Here is a 14,595-nt window from a genome sequence, read left to right on the forward strand (position 1 = left end):
GGGGGAGTGGGAGAGGGAGAAGCAGGCTTCCCGCCGAGCAGGGAGCCCGATGCAGGGCTCGATCCCAGGACCCCGGGACCATGACCTGAGCCAAAGGCAGAAGCTTAATGACTGAGCCACCCAGGTGCCCCTAGATCTAAGTTTAAGCATTAAAAAAGCCCTTCAAAGTAGCAGAAAAAAATCTTAAGAAAATTACTTTGTAATCTCAGAGTAGAGAAGACCTTTCTAAACATGACATCAAACATAAAAACCATTTTTACTTTTATTCTTTTAAGATTTTATTTATTTATTTATTTGTCAGAGAGGGAGAGCAAGCAAGAGAGAGCACAAGCCGGGGGATCAGCAGGCAGAGGGAGAAGCAGGCTTCCCACTGAGCAAGGAACCTGATGTGGGGCTCGATCCCAGGACTCTGGGATCGTGACCTGAGCCAAAGGCAGAGGCTCAACCAACTGAGCCACCCAGGTGTCCTAAAGCCATTTTTAAAAAAGAGAACATATATAGTGAGAGATTAAAGCTATGATATCTTTTTTTAAAACCTGTTATCAGAGATCAAAAAGGTTGATGATTCCTTATGTTGACAAAGGTATATTTTAATAGGCAGTTATAAATATATCCCTGGGTGTCTGAATCAGTACATTTAGGAGGGCAGTTTGGCAATATTTTAAAGGCAATTCCACTTCTATTTGTATTATATAAACATATGGATACACACATACATACATATATACTTTTGTGATGTTTAAATTCTGTTCCATGTGCATGCATTGTTTTTTAGAAAAAATATTTTAAGGAAAAGGATAATGACAAGCAAGATTTAGGAAGTTCGGTACGATGTCAAGTGAAAAATAAAGGAAGAAATTGGGGATCTTTGTAGAAAAAGACTTGAGGTGCCATTCCAATACCAAAGTGACAGTCACTTCATTAGTGATTTATATGACACCCCTGGGGAAGGAAGGAACAGTAGGGAGAAACTGCAGCTCAGCATGAGGACAAAGACACTTTCAGGGAAGCTGTGTAATTCGTTAGTTAAGATCATGAACTTCGGGTCAGACAGACCTGGACTTCAACCCCGATTCATAATACCTGTGTGACCTTGGACAAATTATTTAACTCTCTGAGTCTCAGTTTCTTCATCTATAATATGAGGATAACGCCTCACAGAATCATCATGAGGAATAAAGGAGACCATGTATTTAAAGGGGCTTAGCTCAATGCTGGCACATACCAACTGCTTGACAAATGGTAGCTCTTGTAACCAGCAACAGCAGAGATGTCCAGAGATGGGGCTTTACTGGCGAGGTGATGAGCTGTCCATCAGGAGGGGCGTTCGGGGCCAGGCCGAATGGCTCCTGGGTAGGGATATTACAAAGACGTAAGCAAAAGGAGGGCGGTACTAATGACCTTTAAAGGTCTTCTCTAACCCTGAAATTCTGGAACTCTGTGAAAATGAAGTTCTGAAGGCAAATCACAGACCCACTGGTCTCCTTAACTACAAAAAGAAAATGCCCAAGTACAGTTGGAGCAACCCTCCTGCAAACAAGGAACCAGCAAGGGAGTTATCATTCTTCCTGGGCCTGAGAGCAGAAGTCTGGTCCTTCTTGTGCTGACATTCTTCCACTCTCTCCAGCATCCTTATTTCCCCGAGAAGCCTTTTGTGCCTCTCTCTGCAGAGAGGCTGCAAGGACTGATTCTGTTCTGTAAGAAGAGAGTGTGTGGGGAAGAGGAGAAAACAGACCTACTGCTGGACAATTATTCCAGTATTTCTGCAATCTGCTGGAGAGCCATGTACGTGCTGCCTGAGAGTCTAATTTTTTTCATTCAAGTACAGGCTTTGAATGTAAATGCGGCTCTGACTTGGCCTTTTCCTCTTTTGCTAATAAACAATCAATAAGTTGAATAATAGGAACAAGTACTTAATGGAGAGAGAGAAGAATTCAACCCAACAAGACACACACACACACACACACACACACACACACACACACACACGTTAGCATGTTATTTGGGGGCCACGCACAGAAATAATTTGGCTTTTGTGTGTCCTTACTTGCTTATATCATTGTGCTCCACTTTCAAAAATTAGACAGCTACTTGATGTCTAAAAGAGAGCATTATGTCACATGTGTAGGCTGTTTGAAATGAGATCATTCATTTGGGAATCTGTACATTTTTTTACACAGCCCTAAATAACGAAAAGTCTGTCCACACCCAGATTGCCTAAGTATTGGCACAGAGCCTTCCTGTCAGCCGTCTGAGTTGCTTGAAGAGCTTCCGAATAGATAAAGAATTTGCAGTGATGATTCATGTCTAAGCTTGAATAGGTCAGTGGGGTACTTACAGGTAGGCTACCTAAAGGACACCATGTCCTTCACTTATTCCATCCACAAGCATTTATTGAACCACTCGTGTGTGCCAGGTCTGGGGGCACAGAAGCGAATGAGACGTGGTCCTTGCTGAGGAGGAACTAGCAGAGCAGAGAGACGGGCATGTAATCAGGTAGCCAGTGTGCGGGGTGTTGGGCTAACCGACTCCGAGGGGCTGGAAGCAACGTCAAGTCAGGGATTTTGCCTCGGTCCCTATTGCAATCCTGCTGTGCCTACTGCCTTGCATGAAGCAGGTGCTCCAGAAGCCAATTTTTGTCGAATAAATTAGTAGTTGTTAGGAGTACACAGACAGTCACAAATACAAGATGGATGACTAGGAAAGCTCTCTGGAAGAGATGATTACTGAACTGAATTTAAGAATTTCCTTCTCTGCCGTCTGTCAGAATGCCCCCACTGGGGTGATGTCACCCTCCTGGAGTGAAGTTGTAGGAATCTTTTGGGTGCTGTCAGGCCCTACAGGGTACTCTACACATAGTCCCTCGCAGACTTGGCTGTCAGTGACCCAGAGTACAGTGTGGGCCCGGTTTCCCTGACAATCTGTACCTCTGTTGTGTGATTTTGCTTGTGAAAAATACTCTTTTTATCAATTTAACAAGCCACCGAGAAAGGCAAATGTGAAAATTATTGTGACTCGTGACTCTCCCAACCCCTTCCGTCCATCCTGTGTATTCTCTAAAGAACCAAGGTGGTTCTCCAAAGTGGTTCTGCCTCCAACTGAAGCATACTTGTCTTCTACTCTAAGTGAGTTTTGGTCATTTGACCATCTCAACTTTCCTTTCCTTCCTGTAGGATGCACTGAAGGCCCAATTGACCTGGTCTTTGTGATCGATGGATCCAAGAGCCTCGGAGAAGAGAATTTTGAGATTGTGAAGCAGTTTGTCGCTGGCATTATAGATTCCTTGGCGGTTTCCCCCAAAGCCGCTCGAGTGGGGCTGCTCCAGTACTCCACGCAGGTCCGCACGGAGTTTACCCTGAGGAACTTCAACTCGGCCAAAGACATGAAGAAGGCCGTGGCCCACATGAAATACATGGGCAAGGGCTCCATGACGGGGCTGGCCCTGAAACACATGTTTGAGAGAAGTTTCACCCAAGTAGAAGGGGCCAGACCTCTCTCCACACGGGTGCCCAGAGTGGCCATCGTGTTCACGGATGGACGAGCTCAGGATGATGTCTCAGAGTGGGCCAGTAAAGCCCAGGCCAATGGTAATAAGGGATGGAGATGTAGTGTACGTCACTCAAGGGTCAGGTTTCTCAAACTCACTGGGTGGTCAGAGGTGGTCAGGCCATGGGTGAGAGTCTCTGAGCTTTGGGAGAGGCTGCCTGTCAAGCGCGGATACCCCTTTCCTGCACTGCCACCTAGAGGCCGTAAAGGGCCCCGCGGGAGTTACTGGCCCTGGGAGGGATGAGTCCCGCTGACTGCGCTGGTTGGTAGTCTACACCCACCACACGAGCGATTTCCTGGCCAGCAAGTGACCTCCAGTGGAGAGGAGCGACTCTGCACGTGCTCTTTAACCACAGATGAAGACACAACCGTTCCCAAACACTGGTCTGGTTGCTTTCGAGTGATCTGAAGAGTTTGGTAAAAATAGATGCTTGATGGGAAGAACTTTTACTGATACTTTTTTTTTTTTTAAACCAGTGCTTTCAGGTGAACACTCCGAAAGCGCAATAGCTTTATGATAGCAAATACCCTTGTGGTTGGAGGAGGCAAAAGTTAGCTTTTGAGAAAGTCAAAATGTTGGAAGAGATTATGACTAAGTTGTTACTCAGGAAAGCAAAGCCTGTTCTCTGAGGTTTGCCTGACTCGTGTATAATGTGGGGGAGGGGAGGACTGGAAGTTACTTTAGTTGTGCATAGATGCGGACCGTGGCAGGGGAGCATGGCCCTCAGAAAAGGAAACCCAAAAGCTAGGATGGTTGGTAGAGCTAGAGTAAGGCAAAGTGACTGGATTCCTTGGGGAAATGAGAGAACCTGAGGTTTTGAAGCAATTTGCTTGAAAGCTACTTTCTTCAAAACTTGTAGAGGGTACATTGCTTTAGCAAGTCCTATGAGTGGGGAAAGGGTATGCAGACCAGGGCTTCGTCTAAGATGTTATGGGCCCAGTGCCTAGACCAGGCCTGGCATGTAGTCCATGTGTGACTAATACTTGCTGAGTAAATGAACAAGGAGAGAAAGTACTAGCAATCCCATTAGTGAACTCCATTCCTCCTCACAGAAAGGCTGGCTCACACTGACATTCACTGTTTGTGAAGGAGTCCGTTTTACTGATATTGTTTACCTCATTATTGACACCTTTTTCTCTAGCCCAATAGAATAGTAGCCACAAAAGTGTCCTGTTCTGAATCCTCTGAGTGGACTGTAAAAATGGCTGCCATACCCAGTTCTTCTGCTTCCAAACCAGCTTGAGAGCTGACATCAAACCCATTAACCCGCCTAGCCTGCATTTTTAAAGTGTACTGAGGGAAGTATCTTGTCTCCTTTTGTTTCATTGAAATCGGTCTACCTTACTCTTTCCCCCATTCAGATTTCCACCAATAGCCCAAGAGCAGGTGGTAGAAGAAACTGATGTTTATTTGGTTCCAAAATGAACAAAATTTACTTGAAGTGACATCCTCTGATGAATTTAATTACCCCTACACATAGCTAATATAATCTTAAAATAGTAGTTATCCTTTTTAGGAAGTTTGCATGAAGTCACTGGGCTCCCAGACAAATATGTTGAACTTGCCTATTGACCCTACACAGACTTAGAACAAGGCATAACTCTTGCCCCTTGGCTTAAAGAGCCATTTTTATGTGTATTTTTAAAATCCAGCCTAATGAATTAGCCAGAACAAGATTATCAGTGCTAAAAAATTTTGAAAATGAAGGAGAATTTAAGTTCTTATTGTGTTTTACTTTCAAGCGAAGCATATATGTAGGAAGGGAGTCTAATGACTTCTGTTGTTTAGAAAAGCTTTTGGAGCAATCTCATATCTCTGTTGGTATCTAAGGTTGGTACTTGGGTTTATTCTTTCTTTCTGACATGGGGGATTTCCAGTGGTCTGCAGATTTTCCTTTTCAGCTCAGCACCTCCTCATAAGGCTTTGTCTTTCAAGAGAAGTGGGTAGAATGCAGCTTGACCTGCACCCACCCCCCCATCGTTAAAGGTTCCTATCCTGTACCTTTGAGAAGTAGAAACTAGGTTAGAAGGTCATAAAAATTGACCTGCTTCTTAGAATTCTCCCAGAAGAGATTCCCATTTAGTAAGCAGTAAGATGGTGCTTTTTTCTACTTTATCCCCAAGGCTAATTCAGGCAAGAGTTGAAGGTTTGTTCAATGACCTTGCCCAGAGCTGAGCAACAGGTTGGTGGTCTAGCTCCCAACCTCCCCTAGATGCCTCACCTTCCCCTTATTGGAACCCCCTCTTTTGTTCACAGGGCCAAAATAAAAATGGTAGAAAGATAAAGGGAGGTTGACCTGGACCCTTCAAGTCACACCACCTAACATCCACCTGACTTTAGGTGCGGTTCACACAACTTCCAGACCCTGGGAACACAGCTCTAACTACCTTGTTCTTCATTTGCTCTGCAATTTAGGCATAACTATGTATGCTGTTGGGGTAGGAAAAGCTATTGAGGAAGAACTACAAGAGATTGCCTCCGAGCCCACGGACAAGCATCTCTTCTATGCCGAAGACTTCAGCACGATGGGAGAGATAAGTGAAAAACTAAAGAAGGGCATATGTGAAGGTACTGTAGCCAACCTCGAGGAGAGCTCTTCACACAGGGCAGCATGAACCCTTGGATGAGAAATTCTCAACATATTCCTCCCAAGTGCTCAGAAAAGCGCCTCCCTGGTGCTTGGGGCCAGTAATGCCTGCAAACACTATGCACAAAAAGGGGAACAGGAGAGAGAAAAGACGAAATTAATAGCTAGCACTGCATGAGCACTTACTCTGGGCTCGGCAGTGTGATAAAGACTTTGACACACCAGCATACTTAATCCCCACGAAACCCCTATAGAAACGATCGTTTAACTAAGACACAAACATTATACATGTCACAGAGCTGAGGTGCGATTTCAGGAGATGCCTGTAATTGGGGGGGAAAGGGAGGGTAGTCCTTTCAAATGTAAGGAACATGTGGCTGCAAAGAGTGCTTTGTTTACAGAACACAAGCCTGCCCTTTAGAATCTAGATTTTGTTCTGTCCCAGAGCTCTCCATGCTAATCTCATTGGGCCAGGATGCTCACATAGAGCACCTCTGCCCCGGCTCCCTACTCCTGTCCCAGGTTCAGTCACCAGTCAAACCCCAAGTGAAGTGATGTGTTTTACTCCTCTGCAGGAAAGAACAATGAGGGAGGGGGATGGGGAGGGAAGGCCTTTCAAACTTCTAATGCGAGGAGAGATTTCACCTCTAGGCCGGTTCCTTCAAGCTGAAATGCCTCATGGAGGTGTTGTCCCTGCAGCTTTAGTCCTTGGTCAACGTGAACCTTTCTCCCACCCCACCTTCTACACATGACATTTAGGGGGGGCATTCTTTTTTTTTTTTTTTTAAAGATTATTTATTTATTTATTTGACAGAGAGAGACACAGCGAGAGAGGGAACACAAGCAGGGGGAGCGGGAGGGGGAGAAGCAGGCTTCCTGCGGAGCAGGGAGCCTGATGTGGGGCTCGATCCCAGGACCCTGGGACCATGACCTGAGCCGAAGGCACATGCTTAACGACTAAGCCACCCAGGCGCCCCTAGGGGGGCATTCTTAACTAAGAGGCACTTAAGGGGTCCAGGTTTCTCTTACTAGAGAATGGCCCTAGCAGTGTCTTGGATTACCCTGGAAACCAATTGCTTTTTTGAAACTGGTGTTACCAAATAAAACCAAAACACCCTGGGTGAGACCAGGTAGGTGGGGAGCTGGTCTGGGAGGAGCTTCCTAAAGAACACACATGCATGCAGACAATTATCACTCCGGTTGGTCATCTTTTCCCTCTCAGCTCTGGAAGACTCTGATGGAAGTCAGGACTCCCCAGCAGGCGAACTGCCGAAGAGGGGCCACCAGCCAACAGGTAAAATTCTAAAAAGCCAACAGGTAACTTTTAAAAAGCAGTGTTTCTAGAACCTTTGGTGGATGCTTCCAGCATGGTTTCCCCCAGACAAAAGTCATAAAGATGTGAAAGTCAGTAAGATCTGAATTATGTTAACTATGGCTTTTTTTCCTCAATCAGATAGGAAACATTTACTCTATACTTTAAGCCATATTTGGTAATAGCCTCTCTCTACTGACAAGTCTTTTGCCACAGTATGTCCCAAAGTAAAGCTTGTACCACAGCTAGGAATATGAAGTACGTTACTCTGACTGCTGATGGCTTGTTATAAGCACAACTGTGTTAAGCAGGTTTGACTTCAGTTTTCTTTCTCTTTACAGAATCTGAGCCAGTCACCATAAATATCCGAGACCTACTTTCCTGTTCTAATTTTGCAGTGCAACACCGATATCTGTTTGAAGAAGACAATGTTTCACAATCCACACAAAAACTTTTCCATTCAACAAAATCTTCAGGTAATTCCAAATACAGTATTGCTACCAGGTGGCTTGATACCAGCCTCTTAGCTTGCCAACCAGACTCAGCTGCAGGGAGGAAAGGAAAGGAGGAAGTAGGAGATGGGAAAGGGGAAAAGAGAAGGGCTTAAGTGAAATGAGAACTAGAAAAATTAACTGAAAGAAACTGGAGTAGCCTTCACTGCAGTCCACTCTAACGGCAACTCTCAGTGTTGGAAGCCCATGCAGCCCTCTCCTGGAATTTACTGGATCTGGCTGCGTGGAAAAAGTTGAACATTTCTTTCATTTTGGTTTCTCCCCTATGCTGATTCAGTCTTATTATTACGCATCTGGGAAGTCTGGTGAGTTACAGAGGTGAGTGAACACTTTCCATGTGCTTTCTCAGGAAGTCCTTTGGAAGAAAAACATGATCAATGCAAATGTGAAAACCTTATCATGTTCCAGAACCTTGCAAATGAAGAAGTGAGAAAGTTAACACAACGCTATATCCTTTCCTAATACTATGCTTGTGTGTGTGATGCGAAGAATTTCACCAGACTTCACAAATACTGTCCCTGTGGGTATGTCTTAAATGAAGTTATTTCCATAAAGCCAAGAGTAGTGAACTCCTAGAAAGGCTTTTTTCTTAAGCAACCTGCTCGGTGTTTGAAGGCCAAGGGCAAGCCAAGCTTCGTGGCAAGCTTGGGTCAAGCACTTGGTTGCTCTCTGCTGTTCTAGGGGTTTAGCAGTGAGGCCAGCCAGTCAGTATGCAAAGTAAAGAAGAAAATAGATTTAAAATTTAACTTCCTCTCTGCTGGGAAGAAAAGGAGGATATGTACCAGGTCTGATCTCCATCAGAGGTATAGTAAGTCTAGGCAAAGAACGTAGAATGATGAGTTTCAAACTCCCATCTAAATTCCAAACCTTTTGGGGGCACCTGGGTGGCTCAGTCGTTAAGCGTCTGCCTTCAGCTCAGGTCATGATCTCAGGGTCCTGGGATTGAGCCCCGCATCAGGCTCCCTGCTCCACAGGAGGCCTGCTTCTCCCTCTCCCACTCCCCCTGCTTGTGTTCCCTCTCTCCCTGTGTCTCTCTGTCAAATAAATAAATAAAATCTTCAAAAAAGAAAATTAAAAAATAATAATAAAATAAATTCCAAACCTTTCTTTTGGCCCCAAGCCACATTGCAGCCATAGCTGGTAAGCATGTGGTTTCTAGAGGACTGGGGTTTTTTGTTTGTTTGGCAGCAATGATCTTTTATATCAGTACTCTAAGATGAAACATTCCATCAAGGGACAGCAGAATCCAGTGATTCATTAAACCAATATTACACATAAAAGGAATGCTTTGAGATAATGGAGAAATTAGGATTCAGTGTTTCCCTAACTGCCCGCTGCTCTGAACTCTGAATTACAGTGAGCTTACTAGCGCTGGCTCATATCTACCTCAACTCCATCAACTAGCCTCGGGGAAAAGGTTCAATTCCGAACTCTCTCTGTGCCAATGGGTTTCTATCATAAGGAACAGATGTAGCAACTCCCTTTCTGAAAGCTGGAAATATGCTCCCCTAAGTAAAATAATCTGACAGTGGTTAATGGAGGTGACGGATCCAGGCTCTCATTCTGCCAAGGGGACTGGTGGAGGGTATTACAGAGCTTACATGAAAACAGATGCTTGTTCTAATGCCCCTCTCCTCTCCCTTTTCCCACCCCATTTCTGAGGCTCTGCTTCCCAAGACGAAGGACGTTATAGATAAAAGAGCACAGGTCAGAAGTCTTCAAGGCTGCTACCCTTTGGCCCTATCTGGCCTCCCAGGTGAAAACTGCCCCATCTCTTTTCTCTTGTGACATCATCTCTTATTAAGGCCCAATACTTCTCTTCACTACATTCCCAAAACTGTCATTTCTGGCTTCTAAAGGTATGTTATGGCAAACTAATTTACAAGCAAGATAGGTGTGAGTAGAATTAGAAAAAGGTTTTTTAAGAATTTTGGGGCACCTGGGTAGCTCTGTTGGTTAAGCCTCTGACTCGATTTCGACTCAGGTCGTGATCTGAGGGTTGGGAGATCGGGCCCCACCCCGGGCTCTGTGCTGGAGGTGGAGCCTGCTTGGGATTCTCTCTCTCCCTCTCCCCCCACCCCGCCCCTTTCTCCCATGCACACATTCTCTTTCAAAAAATAATTTTAACTATTTCTCTGTTAAAAAAATATTTAACCTGAAAAAAAAATTTAACCTGAAAGGTTTGTAGTCTTTTTTTTTTTTTAAGATTTTATTTATTTGAGAGAGAGAGAGCACAAGCAGGGGGAGCAGTAGGCAGAGGGAGAGGGAGAAGCAAGCTCCCCGCTGAGCAGGGAGCCCGATGTGGGGCTTGACGTGGGGCTTGATCCCAGGAACCTGAGGTCATGACCTGAGCCAAAGGCTGACACTTAACTGATGAGCCACCCAGGCACCCCAAGAGATTTATGGTCTTGATAGCATGTGTTAAATGGCTTACTATAAACCTTCAAGTCAGAGTTTAAAAATTTTTCCAAAAGGGAAAATCCAAAGGCTTGTATCTTTCAGGACAGATTTTTATGTAGCTAAATCAAGTTGTATTTGAATGTAAAAATAGACAATTCAGATTCCTCTTCCTTAATTTGAGAGTCACTAGAAGAAATGACACAAAGGATGGAAGCCCTGGAAAATCGGCTGAGATACAGATGAAGATCCGAAATGCTCTACGTATTTGTCCATCATTGTATCAAGGGTTACAATGAAAGCGGCTTGGGCCCCAAAGCTCAGGCTATTGTTAAGTCTATAAAGTTGTAAAGTAAAACATAACTAGTACTGAGAAAGCTGGTTTGCTATAGAACACAAAGGGAAAAGTACACACTAACTTGTTTAAATTTGAGAAAAAGTGCTTCAGAACCCTAAAATGAGATTATCAAGTGAGAACAAGACAAGCTATGCAAGATATTCTGTAACATACTGTGGACATGATTTGCTTTTGCCTTGTCCTGCCTTGAGTGTTGCAATCTCATTTGACTACAAAATAGTTTGCAGTCTTACTTCTGTAGAACACTGGCTATAGAAAAAGCTATTTTTTTTGTATTGGACTTTTATCTTGATATATGTATATGGATGTATGCATAAAATCATAAAACGTATGTACTTGTGTAACAAGTTGGATTTTTTTATACAATATTAAAATTCACTACTTCAGAGAATGGTATTCTGCCTAAAATTCCTAGTTAACTTTGAATGCAAGGTATGTGTATATGGGAAATGGTCAATATGCATTTGAAAAAAAAGATGTTGACTCTCACTGGCCATCTGGAAAACACGTTAAAACCATCAGCTTGGCAAAATTAGTGTCTGACTACAGTGTTGGCAAGGATGAAGAAAATGGGGCTCTTGTACACACTACTGAGAATGCAAATGGGCATGCTCTTTGGAGTATAATCTGTCAATACCTAGTAAAACTGAAAATGCACACAAGCCTGCACTCTAGCAACTGCCCTCACAGGCATCTAACTAGAGGACTTTAGCACATACACACAAGGAGACCCGTACAAGAATGTCACTTAAGTTTCTAAGTCACAAATTGAAAATAACCTAAATCATCATCAGAAAGGGAACTGATAAAATTGTGGTGTGGTCCCTACCTCAGAAATACAACATTTAAAAGGAAGGCACTAGACCTACATGTATAGACAGTAAAACTCAAAGATGAATTTTAAAAAGCCAAAGGTAGGGGCATCTGACTCTTGGTTTCAGCTCAGGTCATGATCCGTGATCTTGGGGTCCTGGGATGAGTACTAGTGTGGCTCTGTGCTTAGCAGGGAGTCCGCTTGGGGACTCACTCTCCCTCTGCCCCCTTCCCCAGCTCATGCACTCTAAAATAAATCTCACAACAAAAATGAAGACCCCCAAAATGACATCCTTTGCATGGAAGCTACTGTATTTGAGGCCAAATGATACTTTTTAATCAGAACACCTTCAATAAGCTTATATTTAACTATTTCAAGATGAGTGTTTTCATCAGACAGTTCTCCCAAAGGGCAGTGTGGTAGAGTGGGAAGAATATCTCTTAAGCTTCAATCTTACCTGAAAATCATGATTCTCTCCAAATATGAGTTGTGATCTAAAGTATTAAACCTTCAGTTTGTATTTGTATTTGAGTCATCCAATTGATCCTGAAGAGGATTTCATTAGTAAGCACTGATTTGGGTTGGCATTACCTTCTGAGAGGTACTCCTAGTTCAGGCATTGCTTCCTTGGCTCAATTGTACTTCACTTTCTGTTGAGTCCCAGCTCCCTCTAGTGGCTCTAGACTGCACCCCCCCACCCCTTTATTTTTAGCCATTAAATACATTTAATCATAGAGTTTTCAACTTTCTTCATCTTGGGGAGAATGCCTTCAAAGGAAACAAAGGCCTCTAACCAATCAGTCAAATTTACATATTAATCTAAGATATTTACTTGAAGATGGTCTAAAATCTGAAATACTTCCTCCTCTTCCTTGTTTTGCTATCTGTTATGTCTTAGGTGTAAAGGTTTTACATTCAGGTTTATTGTGGTGACCTTTACAAGCCTTGATTTCTTCATCTGTCAAATGGGACTAATAGTACTATCTCACTGGATTGCCAAGAGGATTAAATGGGTTAATGTGTACATTACTTAGTAAAGTATCATTTTAAATACTCAATTATTAGACACTTTTTATTCTTCAGCAGCCCATGATATCTGACACAAAGACGGTAATTTACATATATGTTCAGTGAATGAATGAATGCTTTGCTTACCTTATCTAAGTGAAGTACTTAGGCAGATTCCCACTCCTAAATTACCTTTTGAAGCCAACAGGTAGGAAGTAGTAAATTATAGTAAATGTATAGATGTTCAAGACCTACTATCAACAAGATGAAGATGAAATTCTGGCCTAGAAAAGCCACAAGCATTATCAATGAGAATTAAGTAAATGTTTAAGCCCTAAAAGTCATTATTCACCCTGGTGTTTGAACTCGTGATATAAAGTTGAGTCTGTCCTCTAGGACCTTAGTGAGAAACAGGTGTGATTAATGCCATAAAAGTTCTATGGTAACTCAGAGGCACCCAATCTAGACTAGAAGAGGATGTAGGGGTAGGCCTGGAAAAGGAGGGCAAGGGGGAAGGAAACCAGATGCCACTGCAAAAAGGGGAGCCCAAGTGTTAAGGGGCAGCTGGAAATAAGATTTGCAAGCAAAGAGAATTGTTTTCCATGAACCAGATCTTCCCAAAGGCCCAACTAATTGCATTCAGGACCAGCCTAGAGTTTGGTTTCTTCACGTACCTTTTGCCCCTGCCACGATACCATACCAATTGCAATTAACACACTCCACAATAACCAGCCTCTTTTTTGGGACATTTCTATCTCCAGACCTAACGGGTAGCTCAGTACAAGTATGGAATAAATCTAGTTGGCTGGAATTTCCTGCAATCCCCCGCATATTAGAGATTCCCAGCCAAACACATTACTTTGATTATAATCAGAAAATGACATTTTAAAAATACCTAAAACTTAGGACTCCCCAGATCTTCCTGGCCAGTGGTATTTTCTCTAATTCTGACAGCATTTTAATAGCACTTCATCACAGCTGTCCCAAGACAGAATGAGTGAGAGGTTTCCCATCTACAAGCTTTAAACTCCTTTTCTCTGAACTTTAAATTCCTTTATTCTTAAATGAGTGCACGAAAAGCACAAAGGCAAAAGCTGAATGACCTTATAGCATATTATCACCACAAAGAAGCCCCTAGAAATCACAAAATTATTTCCCAGAAACCATCATTCCAAAATGCCTGCAGCCAAAAGTGCTGCAACAGAACCATTACAAAGAAATGGTACACTGGTACCTGCAATATTGTGTTCTTCAGGGACCACCCCTTAAGAAATTAAATTGTAACAAGTCAACCTGGAGGGAAAAACAATCCAAAATTAACCCATATCGCTGCAAGCTCAATTTGAAAGGCAAAATTTACCAAGTAAGTAGAAAGTAAGCACACAAACTTCCTTAACCCAAAGACAAACATTTCTAACAACTATGGAACAGACTAATAGCATCAGAGACCAGCAAGCAATTCTTTTCAAGGACAAATTTTAAGCATTTTAAAACACCTTGGGCACAAGTCTCTGGATATGAAAATATGAGCACTTTAGAACATTTAACAGATTTTCATATCTCTGTGGCTCTTAACCAGGAGATGCTACTTTGAAAACGTGGGGTAACATTTGGGGGAATCATTACAACATGGAAAACCATGAGAAATAACCTGCAGTATATCCAGTCCTCCACAACAAAGAATTGTCCCATGAAAAAATGTCAGTAGTGCTCCCAAACTGATAAAATACTGAGTAACTGAACAACCAGTAAGAAAACCAGTTGGTAACAGCTATTCTTCAAATTATATCTACAACCTCAGATTAACTTCAGACACAAACTAAAATCATGCAGTATTAACCTATTCCCTTACCTAAAAAACTGGGAATTTGACCCATCTGTGGTTGTTCCATAGTGATTAAAAAGGAGTCTTGTGACTCCAAGTTCAGTAAATACTGGACACTGACATTCCATACAGTATACTGATGGCATCCTCATCTCCTATTATGTCTCACTCATCTCCTATCCAAAACTGCCTGAGAGCTGAATAAGATCTTAAGTCCAAAAGACATGGTTATTTC

General features: G+C 42.9%; 1 protein-coding gene across 3 annotated transcripts in view; it reads left to right on the plus strand.

Moving 5' to 3' along the window:
• Window positions 1-11,109, plus strand: part of MATN2 (matrilin 2) — a 130,370-nt gene extending 119,261 nt beyond the window's left edge. For 2 of the 3 annotated variants that reach the window (XM_027622807.2, XM_027622820.2), the window contains 6 exons: window positions 3,174-3,587; window positions 5,963-6,115; window positions 7,357-7,428; window positions 7,788-7,922; window positions 8,308-8,406; window positions 10,546-11,109. In XM_027622807.2, coding sequence (XP_027478608.2) covers window positions 3,174-3,587; window positions 5,963-6,115; window positions 7,357-7,428; window positions 7,788-7,922; window positions 8,308-8,406; window positions 10,546-10,601 — 929 coding nt within the window. In that variant the 3' untranslated portion in view covers window positions 10,602-11,109. The remainder of the gene's footprint in view (window positions 1-3,173; window positions 3,588-5,962; window positions 6,116-7,356; window positions 7,429-7,787; window positions 7,923-8,307; window positions 8,407-10,545) is intronic. The other variant, XM_027622815.2, reaches the window with a different exon arrangement.
• The last annotated feature ends 3,486 nt before the right edge of the window (window positions 11,110-14,595 follow it).

Source organism: Zalophus californianus, chromosome 4, assembly GCF_009762305.2.
Source record: "Zalophus californianus isolate mZalCal1 chromosome 4, mZalCal1.pri.v2, whole genome shotgun sequence".
Classification (NCBI taxonomy): Eukaryota; Metazoa; Chordata; class Mammalia; order Carnivora; family Otariidae; genus Zalophus; species Zalophus californianus.